This window comes from Arvicola amphibius, chromosome 8, assembly GCF_903992535.2.
Source record: "Arvicola amphibius chromosome 8, mArvAmp1.2, whole genome shotgun sequence".
Lineage (NCBI taxonomy): Eukaryota > Metazoa > Chordata > Mammalia > Rodentia > Cricetidae > Arvicola > Arvicola amphibius.
The window spans coordinates 19,177,691-19,196,142 of NC_052054.1; the positions used below are offsets into that span (position 1 = coordinate 19,177,691).

At 39.4% G+C, this 18,452-nt stretch overlaps 1 protein-coding gene across 5 annotated transcripts in view; it reads right to left on the bottom strand.

Moving 5' to 3' along the window:
- Positions 1-18,452, bottom strand: part of Stxbp5 (syntaxin binding protein 5) — a 138,639-nt gene that overhangs the window by 101,293 nt on the left and 18,894 nt on the right. For all 5 annotated transcript variants that reach the window (XM_038338744.1, XM_038338741.1, XM_038338743.1 and 2 more), the window contains exons 3-4: positions 5,375-5,456; positions 3,939-4,039 (exon numbers count right to left, since the gene is read on the bottom strand). In XM_038338744.1, the coding sequence (XP_038194672.1) occupies positions 3,939-4,039; positions 5,375-5,456 (183 nt within the window). The remainder of the gene's footprint in view (positions 1-3,938; positions 4,040-5,374; positions 5,457-18,452) is intronic.

Genomic DNA, 18,452 nt, shown 5'->3' on the forward strand with positions numbered 1-18,452 from the left:
TTAAAGTGTTTGGTGGCAGGGCCTATTAAAAGAGCTGCAAGGTTTTTGCAGGTAAGAGAAAATGTTCCTACCAAGAAGCTGTGCTTAACTCTGTTCCTTTGTGTCTAGAATTACTTCCCAAACTCCCTCAGATTTTATGTGGATGTAGTTGTCCATGTTGGCGCCATTTGTTGATAGAGGGTTTTTTTATGTCAGTGTTTTTAGTGTGCTCTCTTTCCCTTTAGATTAGGTAACTGACAATATTTAAAGACTGACTGTTCCTCTGAGATTCTGGGGTAAAGAGGGCAATGAGGAATAGCATTTTCAACAAGCCCACAAAGGATGTACAGAGAAGCAAAATAAGTTATTGAAGAAAATCACTGAGAATTTAAGAGTACTTGTTACTACAGCATAATGCAGACTATATACCCTGTTTGATATAGAATATAAACACCAAATATAGAGTACTTACATTAAGCAAAGAAGAACAGATTCCTACAAATGAAAGATAGAAGGATAGCCAAAGCATTGCAGATTTTGGCCCCTTTTTCCTCTTCCCGGTCTGGTGAAGCTACTTTGATAAAAAATCTTCAGAGCACCACAGAATTTCTGAAAGCCAAAGCAGTCAGGTGGAGCCAGTGCTGCTGCAGTGGGCAGCCCCACAGCTCCGGCAAACCCTTTATTCTGCTCTCTTTGTCGAGAGCCAATGCTGAGAAAAACTGGAATCCTGGTCCACTACCTCTCACCGGCAGCCACATGAAGACACAGTACCAGAACAAGGTCTGTATGTGAAGACCAGGGCCCATTGCTAGCAAGGTTCTATCAGTCCAACTGTTAGCAGCCATCACAGGGAATCTCTTCCAAAGAGAATGCATTCAAGAAGCATTTAGTCCTGCCCCAGTTTCTTGTATACTGCTGCTCTCATAAACACTTCGGGAATCTGAACTTTGAGCAGGCTTCACCAGGCTCTGTGAGCTACGTGGACAATGCTCTTACAGATCTAGAATTTGGAACTCCATCAGTTCACTTCTTTTTTTTATTTTATTTTTTTTAAATTTATTTATTATGTATACAATATTCTGTCTGTGTGTATGCCTGCAGGCCAGAAGAGGGCACCAGACCCCATTACAGATGGTTGTGAGCCACCATGTGGTTGCTGGGAATTGAACTCAGGACCTTTGGAAGAGCAGGCAATGCTCTTAACCGCTGAGCCATCTCTCCAGCCACATCAGTTCACTTCTTTTACCAATTTTACAACCATGCACACCACAGTGCAAGGTGTCAATCTGTGCCTTCTATAATGGTGCTAAGTCAAGGATGGGGGACGGGTAGACAACAAACACCAGGCTTTGTTTACTGAAAAATGCCCCCTTGTGTATTTCTCATGAGGGACCTTTTATCTGCAAACACATTTTAGACTGGCTTGTAACTCCTCATCAATGTCTACCACAATTTCTTACAGACTCTGTAATAGTTAACTTTCACTGTTGTGACCAAAGTACCTGATTAAAACAAATTAAGACAGGAAGGATTCATTTGGGCTTCCAGTTTCACAGGCTCAGTTCACAGAAGGTTGGCCCCATGAAGTTAGGCAGAACATGATGGCTGAAGGAGCACGGGACAGAAGAAGTTCACCCACACCTAATGACGTACTTATTTCCACTAGGTCCCACCTCAAAATTTTCATAACACCACAAAACATGGCCTGTAGCTGGGGGGACAACATTTTAGGATGGGATGGGACAGGACAAGCAAGGAGAGAGCCACTTGTTTGTTCTTGACTGCTTAGCCCTAAAATAATAACACAAAAAAATGTATTAATTAAATCACTGCTTGGTCCATTAGCTCTAGCTTCTTATTGGCTAACTCCTACATCTTAATTTAACCCATCTCCATTAATCTGTGCATCACCATGAGGTTGTGGCCTACCAGCAAAGTTTCAGCACATCTGTCTCCAGCAGGGGCTCCATGGCTTCTCCCCAACTCCACCCTTCTTTCTCACATCATTCAGTTTAGTTTTCCCCATCTAGCTCTGTTCTTCTGCCCTATCACAAGCCAAGACAGTTTCTTTATCCATTAACCAAAAGAAGCACCACATAGACAGGACCTCCTACATTACCACGAGAAAACCATATCAAAACTGTAACACTATCCTTAAAAAGAGCACTATGCAAACAACCCATATTTGATTATCATCAGTTCCTAACACTGGCTCCCTTGATGTTCAGTTATTTCATTAAGAGTATTTAACAGGTATCCCACAGTGAATTTGTTTGTGAGACTGGACAATGTACTGCCATGCTTCTCTGCCTAGTGACATGGGCATGCCACTGACAACTGAGGCAGCAGAGATATCCTTCTGTTGGAATTCTTGTTCCTGGTAAACTCTCTCTAATGAATAGTGTCCAACAAGAATTTCTATATCACTAGACTGACCAAATATCATCATTTTGACTTGCTACAATTCAAGGTTTCTTGATTTTGATGCATCTGATATTTGGACCATATGGTTCTTTGCCATTGGTACCATCTTCTGCACTGTAGCAGAGATAGTGGATCTCATACCTGTAACAGTGAAAGTTGTCTCTCAACACTTCCAAATGATGAGTGTACAACCATCCTGCTAGATCTCCAGCTCCACAGAGGCATGCACTGATGATGGGGTAAGAACTAGGACCAAATGTCCATCTGACATATATTCTTTGACATGGAAACTGACATAGAGCTTCCCCTGAGATCCCATTGGCAAACGGATCAAAGAACTCTGTGCAGAAGTCAAGAGGTTAGACTGATTCTCAAGAGAAAGAAAACAACTGAATCTTGACTTTTTTACTTGTTTTCCCCCATAGACTTTGCTATTAACTTCTTTTCACTTCTGCCCTTCTAAAGCAAGCATGACTGAACTGATGTAACTTATGTGTTTTATCTTCCCAGTCAAATGTAAACAGCAGCAGTTACTGACCTCTCACTAGGTCTGCTTTGTATTCCCACCCACTCACATTTAATGTAGCTATGCTCTCAGATTGGTGGCACTATGAGATGCTGTATTTTCAGAGGTCACTTTAGCTTGCCTTGCCCGAGTTGGAAGGCAGAATCTCAGAGTTAAAGACTGATCTATAAATACAACCTGACAGGCAAATACAACACTCATCAAAACGGCATCATAGGCTAATCCTTGGAGAAAAGAAGTGATTTTATCTTTAATGCCAACTACTATTACTATACACAACATACATACACATTCAGAAATAGTCCCATAAACTGTGGAGATTATATAATAATTCATATTTCATTTGGAGGACAGTGTTTAATAAAATTGGGATGAAGACTTCTTCATTCAATGTCTAAAGTTTACAATTCTTATGAGAAACTTTTCATACCATTTTACTTCTAGAAATTTACCTTTTAGCTATATTTACATATGTGAATATATACATATATCATATATGTGCATATATACATATATCATAACTGCACAGCAATACGAACAAAAGTCTGAAATGCTGTAAATGCTGAGACTGCTATGGAATTGATGGAGATTTACTGAACACATTATCACTGCCTTACAATATGAGAGGGAAAATGAGCAGGAGAGATGTAAAGATGCTGGTATAAGATAACCTTACAGATAAGATAAAGATGCTGGTATGTAGTTAAGTGAGACAGGTTAAAAAAGCCTGTATGCAATGTCCTTTCTTCATTAAGAAGAAGAAAGGAGCTACTAAGAGATTTTGTTCACCTCTATGCCTATACTGCAACTACTATGAAGAAAGGACAACTGTACCATTCTCTTTGGAAAGGAAGAACTCTGTTGTCGTTGTACATCCTGTGACACAGAAATTTCTTCTTATGGTCTACAGTGAGTGTAACACACACAACCCCAAGAGAACACTGCTCAAAAGAGTGCATCACAACAGAACAGCAGATATCCTATTTGTATGTAAACAGAGAATTCTTACCTTTCTCTGCAAAATTTGAGGGAATGTAGTATGGCAGGCCTTTTCTGACGTAAATTCCACAAGTGTAAGGTGTCATCAGCCAAGGCACTCACGAGGGCTCCCTTGAAAACAGAGTGTATTTTATATACAACAATGTATTTATATGGAACAATGTCACAACCGTGTTTCCAAAGAGCTGCCAAAATAGCTTCAGTATGAAGCCCTTTTGCCAATAGATTATAGTTTTAAGAAATATTTGTCTCATCCAAATTCTCACCAGCAGATTTAGAAGAGTATGTTGTTATACGTACACACACATATTAATCTTTTAACTTCTATGGTGATTTAACACCTTATAATCCAAAGTATACTAGGATCTAGTGTGAGGGTTAAAATCTCTAAAATTATTAGATATCAGACTGCAAGTCATTTGGTCATTAGTATAAATACTTGCTTTACTAAAAACAAAAGATAAAATAAAGCGACCTCATTTTATCTATGTATATCAAATACTAATGGAAGTCCTTTATTTAGGTTATAGCAATAGAATAATGATACTATTCAGCTCCGAACAATCGAAACCCCTGATTAACTGGTCACATTAAAACACCCTGTTAGTTTATTCTATCACTCATGGGTAAGACAGTGAGTGGCCCAAGAGCCACACAAGTGGCTCAGTCTTGCTCAGGTCCCAAAAATCAGAATTTTCAGAACAAGGACCTCTGCTTGTGCATTTCCATTAAAGCCTCAGAGAAGACAGTGATACATAAAAAGGATGAACAATATGTTGATTAAGGGGTTGACTTAGTAAACTGTCTAAACTTATTAAGATACCTTTATCAACTGAGCCATCTCACTGGCCCATCTTTCAGACATATTCTGGGACTTATTCCATAGGCCCTAAGCATCTGGAGCCACAGAATGTCTTTAGACTAGCCTCAAATTTAAAGAAAGTGGAGCCTTTCTCAAGCAGTCTCCCTGCAAGCTGTTCCTATACTGTAAAATGGTATTTTTCCCTGGCTCCTTTTACACTTCATTCTCAGAAACAAAACCAATAAGCAACACAACACTTTTGAATGGAAACTGCTTCCTGGGATATGTTCTGCAGCACTGGGTTAGAGTACATTCTCTTACCTATAATGTATTCTGTATTTAACACTATCTCAATATGATCTTTTTGATGTTATGTAATTTTCAAAGTCCTTGAAATAATAGTTAGAATATACCATCAGGAATCAAAAATACCTACCCACACAATTTACTTGCAACACTATTCCAAGGAAACATATTGGGTGACTATCTGTGGTAACACCTTAATATGAATTATGACTGCCTCTGACTCACAAGAAATTGCATTTTTGTTCAAATATTTAAATATGAGTATATGTAAGCAATCTGAAAAACCAGACATGTTCTAATTTCGCTCTACGTAGAAGGAATAACCACAAGTCACTAACCTCATTAATCAGGAACTGGAGTTGAATTACTGCCGCTCCACTGTCGTGCTGGCAATAACACTCCACTCCTGGACGACCAAAGCTGCCATCAGGCCCATTAAGGAGTTTTTTAGCATGTATATGTTTAAAAGAAATTTTCTGATTATCTAACTAAGAAACATTCTAATGTGATGTTTAATCCAGAGCACTTAATGAGGCTGAGAAAATCAGGGCTTTAATTTTCTTTTTTATAATCACAAGTCTTAAAGAATATAGTTTTAAAACAAATAGGAAAACTGTTCCCTCTAGAAAAAAACATAAAGCATTAAAATAAGTAATAAACAAAACAAGATAATATAAAGTTCATTAATATAACTTTACTTTGACCCAAACTATTCAGTTCCTCTCAAAGTAACAAGAGGAAAGATGGTAGTTGATCTTCAGAGTACTGATTTTTCCCCTAGCAGGCAACTGTCACTTTGAAATATCCTTTTTATTCTGTCATTTTTCAATCCCACAGTGTCATTTTAAAACTAAAAATATAATCAATAACTAACTATATAACCATGCTGCTCGGTGCAGCATGAGAATAACACTCAATGTTCCAATGCTTTTCAACTAGAGTGGAAGGGAACTATTAAAACTTTGCATATGTAGAGCATACATTAACTAATATACTTTGTGTTAGATATTATTGTAAATGTCATATAAATTAATTCACTTAGCTGTCATAATCCAGAAAAAAACATATTATTATTCCCCATTTAAACTAAACAGACAAGGAAAGGGAAGCACAGATGTTAGTGAAAGTGAGAGCTGTGTATACCAGAAACTAGCAGAATACAGCCCTAACAGCAGAATACAGCCCTAACAGCAGAATACAGCCCTAACAGCAGAATACAGCCCTAACAGCCATCATGGCTCCATGGTCTCCACTGTCCTCTCCTCACTTCCTCCTTCCGTTTCCCCGTGCTTGGGATGAACCTGGATTTTGCGCATGTTAAGTGCATGTTCTACTAGGTCATATCCCTACCTCTATTCTCTTAGATACACTGAACAAAGATTAAAATGTAACAAACACACACTTCCAGAATTTCCTGTGAAGTACTGTTGGATGCATTATACTTTCATTAACCTGAAACCAGAATGCAGATATTTAAACACATCACTATTCTATTTTTGGTAGTTAGAAATAATACCAAGTAAAAAGGCAAGTTTAAAACATTTGGTGAGTTTTAATACACTGCAGCCTTCTGTGGAGATGCAGAGACCATTTGTATTCTAATTAGCCATGCCGTGAAGTTCTGCTCAATGCAGAAGCAAGTGCACCATAAGTTAAATTCTATTTTGTATACTTTTCCTTTCTTGCTATCCATCAACCTCAGGGTCCCACTCATGAAACCAGATGCTCTTCTACCACTGAGCCTCACATCCCTCCAATCACTAGATCTCTAGATAGCAGTCAAAGACATTTTCTTCAGCTTGGGCTGTGACTGGAGCTCAGCGTTGTTTTTTAGAAGCTATCCAACTATAAGATCTGCAGATCAGCCTTGTCTCTGAAGAACTTTAAAAGATACCAGCAGTGAGACAGGAATGCAGCCCTGAGAGTCTTATGAGCCGAGTGTGGTGGTGCACGCCTGTAATTGCAAGGGTGAGGTCAGCTGGAGCTTTGATTTTCAAAAACCAAAGGCTAAGGATATAGCTCATTTTCCAAACTTGCCTACTTTGTATAAAACCCTGGGCTTCCATCTCCAGTAACACAAACACCAAGGAATCTTATTATTGTTTTTCAATCATCGACAGTTATGTTAACCACATGGGAAAGACGGAAAATTGTAAATAATAGTTTTCTGAAATCTTCTGAAAGTATACATTCTTGATTTTTTAAAAAAAACAGACATGTTCTGCAATTCAGATTTTAACAAGTTGTGCAATAGTATGGAGAACTGCTTTATAAGAATATATAATATAATAGACAAAAACAGATTTAAAAATAAACAAAAGTGACTGCTAGGAGCAAAGACTATAAAAGCAGCTCTCCTCATTGGGGCAGTCTTAGAAAAAGCCTCCTGGCCTTGAAACTTCTCTTTACCTTGGGTGTCAATTAGTAGTTTATCATAGAAAACATCTTTTAAGTTCAGATGTCAATCACATTCAAGTCAAGAAAGCTTTTATTCTTGTGTTTACAGATACACAGTGCTATACAAAACTGCCCTGTACAACCTAATACAGTCACCTAAACAGAACAACTCTTACCATCTACCAAACCATTAGCATTGTGCCTTAGTACATCTTTGTACTTAGTCTAAGAAGTCATACTTCCCAGAGTTCCTGATTTCATTCCTTTCCCTTTGGCTAGAGCAGTACTATGCAGATGTAGCCAGTCTCATGGGCTACTACCAGCATGGCCCTATGGCCAGAGGACAGTTAGGGAGACATCATAGCAAGTCATTATTGCCCTTTAACATAGAACTTAAATAAACTTTAAAGAATGGATATGGTGTGTGTGTGTGAGAGAGAGAGAGAGAGAGAGAAAGAGAGAGAGAGAGAGAGAGAGAGAGAGAGAGAGAGAGAGAGAGAGGAAGATAGCATGGGATAAACATAAAATTCAGATCAAGTAGTGCTGACCCTGGTAGTATGTAAGAGTTCTTACTCTACTGCAAACATAGTAAGTCCACTCTGCAGGAGGAAATGTGTATGGGGGTAAAATGGTTAGATAGCTAATTCACTTTGGGTGTCACAAGGGCATCTGAGACACAGTGAGAAATAAGATTTCTACTTCCGAGTCAGTCTATATGCCAGCTCTACCATCTTCACTATGACCTTCAAAGAACTGGTCATTCTATCTCTTAATTTCCTAATCCACAAATGCACAAAGACCTATGCAGTCTGGGGTACAGAAATGCAGTGAGCACTAAAATACACATGGACTCATCAAATAATAGCCTTTATGTTATTTAACTCAATGTATTTTTTACACTAGCTAAAATTGTTAAAGTGGACAGAATTATTACACCAAAACAAAACATCAGTTGAGAACACATTAACCATAAAACAGCAAGTCATAGCCACAAACACTCACATCTTTTCATACCAGTGACTATGCATGTATGCTCCCCAATGCTGGCATTTCTAAAAGAACATTGTTACTACAAAATAATCCAACTTTCTAACAATCATCTACTTAATAAAATAATTCCACCATTCACAACCGGATGAAGGCACAAAATATCTCAAATTCAAGTTAAAAACAAAAGAACTATAGATTGAACGATTCTGTTAACGTATTTGTTAAATGGAGAAATGTCCATTTATTATTCTGTACTCTGACATATTAGTTAATTATGGAAGAAAGGTGACTAATGATAAATGTTTTCCGTAGTGTTATTTTGCCTTGTCACTCTGAATTCTAGTGCATTCTGCTGAAAAGGATACAGATTTCCTACAGTTTTTCTGCTCTTTGCCTATCAGTAACCATGATGCCTACCTAACTAGTCGCCTTTGCTTCTGAGGCAAATCTATTAGTTTCCTTGAGGACCAGCACCTGCCAGTCACTGCTTGTACAGTTTGCCTGGCTTTCTTCATCCAGCAGAAGAGCTGTGGATGTCAGAACTGAAACATGCAAGAGTTTGACAAAGATCCTCTGTGTATGCGACAGGGGAAAATACAGCATTACACATACAAAACACAATGAAAGTAGAAATGAATGAGGGATAGTAAGGAAGTAGTATATAAGGTGGATAAACAGAATAAAAATCAGAACTAGTGAAATCTTAACTTTTGGGTATTGCTGAGTAATGAGTCTTAATTACATGCTATAGAGATCACTCTGCCTACTGCTGATCCACATTCACAGCCCAGAGGGTTCTAAGGACTGATTGAGAGAATCAAAGATCAGGTGGGCTGGGGAGATGGGTCCAGGATAAAACACTGTGGGATAAGTACAGGGACCAGAGTCTGGCTCTCCGAACCCATGCAGAGACTGGAAATGTGTGGTGGCTGCCTATAATCATGGAACTCAGAAACCAGAGACGGCATCCTTGGAGCAAGGTGGCTACCCAAAATAACGCAATCAGGGAGTTCTGGGTTCTTCAAAAGGCCTTACCTTAATAAGTAAAGTGGAGATAATAGGGGAAAGACAGCCAACGTCAACATTAAGTGTCTAATGATACCCACTCAGCATGCACACATCCATAAGAATACACACATACATACACACATACACACACCAACCACATAAATCATAGTTAGCAAAGGATTTTACTTATTGTACTGCATATCCATTTCAAAATAAGCCTGAAGTTCACTGTTTAAATGACTTCATTGTTGCTATGACTGGGTGGGTGGTTAGTAAGGGAAGGATAAAGGGGAAATTTAAAGGTAACAAAGTTCATTATGCTCCCAACTGAGATATGTGGAACATTCAGTACACAAAAAGCATTGTGAAGGATCATCTCACAATAGCACCGGAAATAAACTGCTTTCACAAATTAAGAAAATTAAAGAACGAGTGTAAGTAATTTTCCCAGAGACACACAGCAAGCTGCCTAAGAAGCTGAGACCTGACTCAAGACATGTAAACTCAGAACTTTTGGTATACGTCATCAAGCATTATTATACAGAGGAGTATACTAAGGGCAATTTGCATTTGTAAATGTTCATTCCTACCTTATTGTAAGTCATGTTAAAATTGATGAATGGACACAGAAGAAGCATATAGTCCACATTTCATCTATAAATAGTTAATAATGTCAGAGTGTCTGATAAAGCTGGGTCACATGTAACTTTTAGCAGCAAGTAAATATAATAGATTAATTAGATGGTCCTAAAGCTTGGACCCAGACTATCTTCCCCAGACACTATGTTAAAGTGCTTGCTGTTGGGCGACATGAAAATGCTGAGTAGTGGAACTGGGGCTAAGTTCTTAGGTCATTGGTAGAGATGGTGAAAGAGACTCCAGGACCCTGGTCTCTTAGTGAGACTGTGACTTCGTGACCCACTCCCTGCCACTGCAACCCACTGTCCTCAGAGAAGTCCCACAAATGAGGCCAACTGTTCTTGACTGGAAAACTGTAAACTATATAGACCTTTTCTGAGTAATTCCATCATCATAGTAATGTAGAACAGATAAATACAGATAGAAAACAACAATGCCAATCAAAAGGATAAAATCCTAGGTTCATTTTTATGTTACCTCATGGGGGTTACATTAAATATTAGCTCACTAAAGAAGCAATGTGGATCAGCAACTTAGGGAGAAACCTGGAATTCTGTATTCTAATTCTACTTGTAATTTTAAGACAAATTTTGAAACATTTTTTCTAGAGATATTTGAAAAGAGTAAGACTGGCAGAAGGAAGCTACTACTGCTGCTGCTACTACTACTACTAATCCTGCTACTATTACTATTACTACTACTAAGAATAATAATAATAATGTAAAATCATCTAAATTGGAAGAGAAGAAAATTCAAGGATGACATAATCCTATATATGTTAAAAAATTCTTAACCATTCACCAAAAAACCCTCCTATAACTAATGAATAAGTTTAATAGGACTACAGTGTTATGCAAATACAAAAATTTATATATATAATACATTATACACACATACACGCACACACATATACACACACACATCCTTCTTGACACTGGAGAGTAAATTAAGGTTGTAGATGCAGTGAGTGCAGGGATTGGAGGTGTAGCGCATTAGCAGAGCTGGCTATCTCGCACATACAAGATCCAGGCTCTCTGAACACTATTCCATTTATAGTGGCATCACAAGGAATAAAAGGACTAAAAATACATTCGTCCAAACAAAAGCACGGTTAACATACTATGCAATCTTGCTAAAAAAAAAAAAAAAAAAAAAAAAAAAAAAAAAAAAAAAAAAAAAAACTAAATAAATGGAGATATCTCACATTCATGGGTCATACAAGTTATACTATAACTACCTCTACAGAATTCCAACTGTTGGCTGAAAGGAACTGATAACCTGATGAACCTAAAACTCCTATGTAAATGCAAGACACGCAGGATATACAAAACAATCTCTGGAGGCAGCCCAAACATCCTCACAAGAGTGTTCCCAGGAGAAGGAAGCTTGACCACTATGCCATCATCAAATTCTGCCTGATCACTGAGTCAGCCATGACTGGAGTTGAAAAACAAGGAAGAGGAAATCAAAACAGGAAGAATGGTGGGTGTATGCTCGTTTGAAAATGCAGGGACCCACGCACACAGAAGCTATACATGCTTGATAGAGCAAGAAATACAGAATTAGCTGTGATGTAACTATTGACATTCACAAAGATATCCAGCAGAAGCTAAGAACAATGGATGACTGGGAGAGGAAGGAGAGAAGCAGCAAAGTCTTTAGTAAGCCAGGAAACACACAGGTCCTCCCAGGAATTGATAATGCAGGAAAGATGGAAAGCTAGCTAGTGAAGGCAGCTCCATGACCAGAACTCACATGGCTTCCTCTGAGAAGGCCAGGACATGGCCAGTGCACACTTCCTACTCAGCATCTTTAAACATGGCCATACCTACTGATGCAGTGTCTCTTGAGCCTGTTTTCAAAGTGCAGAACAGTCGAAGACAAAGGTCGCAGGACAGAAGCGGGCCCAACATTCTGGTTTTCCCTGACTATGTCGCTGCAGTTGACTGACTTGACCAACGGAACTGAGAGCCTTTCCCTAGATCCTCTGCACAGAAGAAAAGGCCTTTAGCGCACATGGCACGTCGCCTCACATCAAGGACTGACGACCAACTCATCTAGTCTCTCTTCCTTACCCAGAACCACTGGTTTCTTTCCCAGCAGGGCTTCTTTCCTCCACTGCTTACAACTCTGAGATCATGGGCTAATTAAATTAAAGAGTTAACAGTACTGAAGAACATAAATTTACCTCTGCTTTCCCATACTGCAGCTCCTGGAGAGTACACACATGGCAAACCATGAAACAATACTCTGTAACCCACTCAATTTTTCTTATTTGAGAACTTTAACAGGCAAATTATAGTCCACATCCTCAGAGGTCTTAAGGTCCAATAACAGAAACATAAAAACAATACAACCATTAGGTTCAGACACTGACAAAGACAAAACATTGAGTGAATAGCACTGCTTGCAAAGACCAAAGCATGATCATCTGTGCTCACTGAAGACTACTGTCTCGAACTATGACTGTGCCCACATTGTTCTTCTGTTCCCGCTTACTGATTCTACAGCTACACTGAATTCCGTAGCCACTACCTGATTTCCTTCATGTGGAATTATCTTAGAGCGTCTATTGCTTCAATGAAACACCATGACGAAAAAGCAAGTTGAGGATGATAGGGTTTGGCTTATATTTCCACATCATAGAAGGAAGTCAGGACAGGAAATCATACAGGACAAGAACCTGGAGACAGGAGCTGATGCAGAGGCCATGGATGGGTGCTGCTTACTAGCCTGTTCCCCATGGCTTGCTCAGTCTGCTTTCTTATAGAACTCAGGACCACCAGCCCAGGGAAGGCATCACCCACAATGGGCTGGGCCCTACCCCATGGGTCACTAATTAGGAAAATGCCTTACAGTCTTGCCTACAAACCCAGTCTTATGGAGGTATATTCATTGAGGTTTCCTGTCTCAGAAGATGTCAGCTGTGTCAAGCTGACATAAAACTGTGCAGCACAGGATCTACCCACAGCTTCTGTTTACAACTCTTCTGGCCCGTGGGCTAGGTCATCATTAGGCCAGTCTCTGGTAACGGAGATAGCAGGCTCTTCTCTTTACTCCCAGAGCTAAAGGAAAAAAACATGCACCCAGTAGATACTCAATAAATACTTATGGCTAAATGAGCTTTTCAAAACAAGAAGCATGTTTATACACAGGAATATCTTTTTTTGGTCAAATATTAGCTCACTTTTCAGATAAACAAAAGCATAGGTGGGTATAAAGATATTCCACTCTTGCACTTACAATTAGACTGGGCTAGGATATAATACAGCTATTAAATCTTCATGAATCGACGTTTCCAGCCAATTCACTTTACCCTCTGTCTTAGGCTCCTTTCCTGTGCCTGCTATAAAACAATCCAACAATTTAACAGGAAGGATGTGGCTCACGTTTCCAAGTTCTAGTCTATCGCTGCCATAAAGTCCAGGTGGCAGAACGTGAATCAGCTGGCCACATTATATCCACAGCAAAGATCAGAGCGTGATGAATGAGTGCCTACACACCAGTGCTCAGGCTGCTGTCCCCACTCTCAGGCAATCCAGGATGCCCTGCCTAGGGAATGATGCTACCGACAGGTGGCAGGCGTCCACGTAATCAAGGTGTCCCCCACAGGCCAAGTTACACACGAGCCCTCATGGGGAGACTCCCCTTTCATATTATTTTATATTGTGTCAAGCTGATACTTAAAACTGATTACCACACCCTCTGATCATTTGTTAGGTTACTTTTGTTACTTATAATATTTTCGGAGATTTGGATTGTACTATCAGCAAGGTGGAGCCAAGAAGCAGTGAAGAGCAGGCAAGGCACACACAGCTCTTGGGCAAGGTGTCACTGAGACAGTGAGTTAAGACGATGCCAACACATGTAGCATAACCACCATTTCAGACAGAATGCGTCAAGAACAAGACTGGCATGCAGCTAGTAAACTATTAATGATTTAAGGAATATAACTTCGCTGAGCACTCGTTCATCAATTACTAGTGATTAAGAAAGAGCCAAGGGAAATGGCATTACCCTGAGCTCCACAGCAGTGAGCATCAGCGGTGGACAGAAGACCAGAAGATCAGAGTGCATAGGAAACAGCAAAATCTGCATGACTCTGACACCCTGGACGTTTCTGAAAATACAAATTCTCCACTGATGAGGTTTGAAAATGAATATGACAATGAGTATATTTTCCCCAGTCCTGCAGCGTTATATATTTAGTCACATAATATTCCCTAAAGGTAAACAGAGATAGTCTGTTTCCAAAGCAAGGAAGGATTTTAAGGACAACTTGAAGTCTCCTGTTATCCTAGTACAGGCCAATACCATCACATGGCTTTAATTTGTAAGAAACACTGCACATATCCTGGTATGGAGGTTCATGCCTATAATCCTAGCACTTGGGAGGCTGAAGAAGGAGAATTGGGAGTTCAGGGTCCATAGATGTTCGGGGCCACTAACCCTGTCTCAGAAAACTTCCACTGAGCACAGCTCTGGAAGCTTTACGGAGGCTGCTGCTCCACCGTCTGGAGGACTGCACCAGGAAACATCAGCGAGAGCTAGTGTTAATGGCAGAAATCTTTAGATTTAACATGAGATTGCTTCTCCAATAACCAAGCTTACAAACCATTGCGATGTGATCCAAGAACACTGACTGAAGTCTCTGTGAAAAGGATGAACTTTAGAAAAGGTTCAGCATTTTATTTTGTAATATAACTGCAATCCCATATTGCTATGAAAGATAAATGAAAGCGAACATGTAACAGGAGACACTGCATCACACACTTAGTTTACTAAAGAAAATGGAATCTGGTAAAAATGTGACATTTTAAGGCAGCTGTGGTGAACAGCGCCTGCAACGCCAGCGTGGGAAGGCTGAGCCAGGCAATTGGTCTCAGTGCGAGGCCAGCCTGGTCTGTACAATGAGCACCAGGCCAGCAAGAGCTACCTATAAGACCCTGAACCAATAAATAAATAAATGAAAAAAAACTTTAATATAAAATAACAAGACTAATATTTCTACAAATAGCAGGTTGCGGGTGGGGCAGGATATAAGACAACACAGATGGGGAGGTAAACTGACCCGTGATGACAACAGCCTGTCTGTTCTGTGATTTGTGACATAACACTGGCATTCAGACTCACATTACCACCTGAACATTCAGGGCTGTGCTTCTCAACCTCAGTGTTAATGCTATAAAGTATTTTCTACTGCTGGCTTCATGTCCACAGATAAACTACCAGGAAGAGGAAACAGCACAGCTCAAACCCAGAAAGCCAGCTTCTTGCCAGTACAGTCTGCTCGGCAGATCACGGCACAACAGCAGAGCCGAATGTCTCTCCACTCACACAAGCTTGAGTGCTTCAGGATAACGCCCTCTCTCAGCAGACAGCAATGAATATGGCTCCTAACTACCATCTGCCTCGCTGAGAGTGCTGCTGTGCATATGGCCAAACATTTAATCCAGTATTTCTCAATTCTGATTCGGAATCGCATGCAGCCATGGATATTACATTTTAAAAAAAAAGAAGAAGAAAGAGAAAGAAAAAAACTGCGGATGTCACACATCACGCCAGGTTTGGGGAGCCAGAATCTCAGGAAAAGCAAGCAATGTGCTTGTACTTGGACTGGTGTTGTTTTCTGTTTGTAAATGACTATGGTGTGTAACACTGTCTTTAAATTATTTATATAAATGTGAGACACATTAACTTCTAAATATCATCTTCCAACAATCATGAATTCCCTAAAATACCTCTTCACAGTTATTTCCAAAACCTGTAGGAATTTCCTACTCCTATGTGACTCCTCTTAACTGTCTAACAAAAATGTGCTCCAAACAACTGTGTAAGGAGTATTTATCAAGTGATGTCGCTGTCGGGGAACAATTTACACCTTCATAGTTTTAAACTAGATTATATAGTTTCACTTACTTGGCAAATGTCAGTTTTAAGACCTCATTCTGAAAGTTACATTTTCCCCCCAAACCATTAAATATTAATACAGAATCACAGTTTCTGGGCCAGTACATGAGGATCTTTGGAAGCCATCACACTGTTAAGAAGCAAAAAGCTGAAAAAAAATTGGTTTTTCCAGACAGGATTCCTCTGTAGCTTTGGAGCCTATCCTGGAACTTGCTCTTGTAGACCAGGATGACTTCGAACTCACAGAGCTCCACCTACCTCTGCCTCCCAAGTGCTGGGATTAAAGGTGTGTATCACCACCGCCCAGCAACAATAAATAATTCTCAAGTCTGTTAGAGAAGCAGTACTGTACCAACTTGGACCCACAGATGACTAGAGAGACTCTGGAAACTGGGGAAGCCATGGAGTGAGGGAATGGGCACTGTCATTGATGTGCTGTTGGGAGATCAGAGTGGCCAAGTTTGAAAGTCAAAATCAGACTGCCCACTCATGGGGGAGAAGAGAACGGAGCCACAATTCCATGAATTTTAGAGTCAAAGCTAAAGACGTTCTCACAGTAAATATGGCAAAAATATTCTCTTCTGCCCTCAACACAAGAGACAGCGAAACCATTCTCAAGTGTGTCAAAGCAGTCCATTCCCAAATTGCCTTTTCAGAGGGAGAGTTCTGCAAGAGCCTAAGATGCAAAGGCTCTCCTGAGTCAGCAAGCACACAGGAAAAAAACAAAACAAAAACAACAACAACAACAACAACAAAATTCAATGGGCTGAAGCCCTGCAAACAAAGGAAGAGAAATAGTAAAGTACAGCATAAGGAGTTGGTGATGAATGGAGGAGGAACAGAGACAATGTGAGTACAGGCTCACTGAAAACCAGACCTAACCAGAGAACTACAGATACCTCCCTTCCCCCAATAACTGGACCACCCATTAATAATATGTCTTCACAGATACCGCCCTTCCCAAGTACCTGGACCACCCATTAATAGGGTGCCTTCACAGAAATTCTCTTTACTCAGTATACCACATCCAGATAACAAGAAAAATAATAACAACATATTCTGAAAGGTTAAAAAAAAGTCTCAAAGAGACAAAGCAAGCATAAAACCTCAGAAAAATTAGGGGACTCAGGCTTAAACCAGCTACCTAAGACAACCATGACCAAATATGAGCAGTTATGATCTATAACACTGTGTTCAAGTGCAGACAGCAGAAGTCCTATGATGGAACTAAAAGCGACCCTGGCTATGAATTTATATTGCAAAGTCAAGAAAGAAAAGAGTAAGAAGTATAACAGTTAAGTGAGAAAGGAACAGAACATAAATGAGCCATCTAGAAAAGTCAGTGAGCAAAACAGTGACAGAAACGTCATACGATCTTAGCGGTGAATCAGATAACCAGTAAGGAGAAGAAGCCTGAATATAAATGGCATCATACAAACCTCCCTGTAAAAACAAAAGACAAACATAAAATCAAATGAAAAACGTAATCCTTGCTCTGCCCCCAAAAGAACAAAACCAAAAAGTCATAGAACAAAATATCAACAAATTGTGGACACTTACAAAACAGAACTTTTGTGTAAGTGGAATTCTAAAACAAAAACAAAAAAAACAAAAAAAAAAAAAAAACAATGTTTGAGGCAAAAACTGAAAATTTCTCCTAATTAGTGTAAAACACTAAATCATATGGTAATATCTTGTTTATTAAATTAAGCTTGCCTGAAGATCAGAAGGCGGAGCTAGCCACTAGCTAACCATAGAGGTCTGGAGGTCTGTACAAACAGACAGGAAGCAAATGGGTGGGTGGCTAGAGGAAATGATAAGGCAGGAGGGAGGAAACAGGAACTCAGTTTCTTTTTGTCTGGGAAAGTGGAGTAGATAAGGTGGCTTTGGTTTTGCTCCTTCATCTCTCTGATCTCTCAGCATTTTTCCCAATATCTGACTCTAGGCTTTTATTATTAATACCTATTAGAACTCGTGCTATAAGGAGTTACAAAAATTCAGTTAACAAAACTGCTACAGATTACTGATAGCCATCTGTCTTGACAGAAAAGTTTTAAAGTTTATCTTAGGGAGAATTAGAAAATTAAATAGGTTATAAATTCAGATCCGCAAATAGGAAAAACATTCGGGAAGAAACAGAAATAAAAACTTACTATTTTTATTCTTAACAATGATAATTTGTTCAAAATAATAGCAATGCCATAAGCAATCATGCATGCTTAAGTATAAGTAAAATGAGTGTCATCAACACTAGAAGAGACTAAGAATAAGATTTTTATCATAAGATGCTCATAGGACCTACGAGTCTGCATGGTGCTCTGTGAAAATGGACTCTGACTATATTCCACTAATAGAGCAGGGGTTCTCAGCCTTTCGCAGGAGTCACATACAAGGTACCCTATAGATTATAATTTACATTATTATTCATAATAATAGCAAAAATGACAGCTATGAAGTAGAAAACAAAAATAA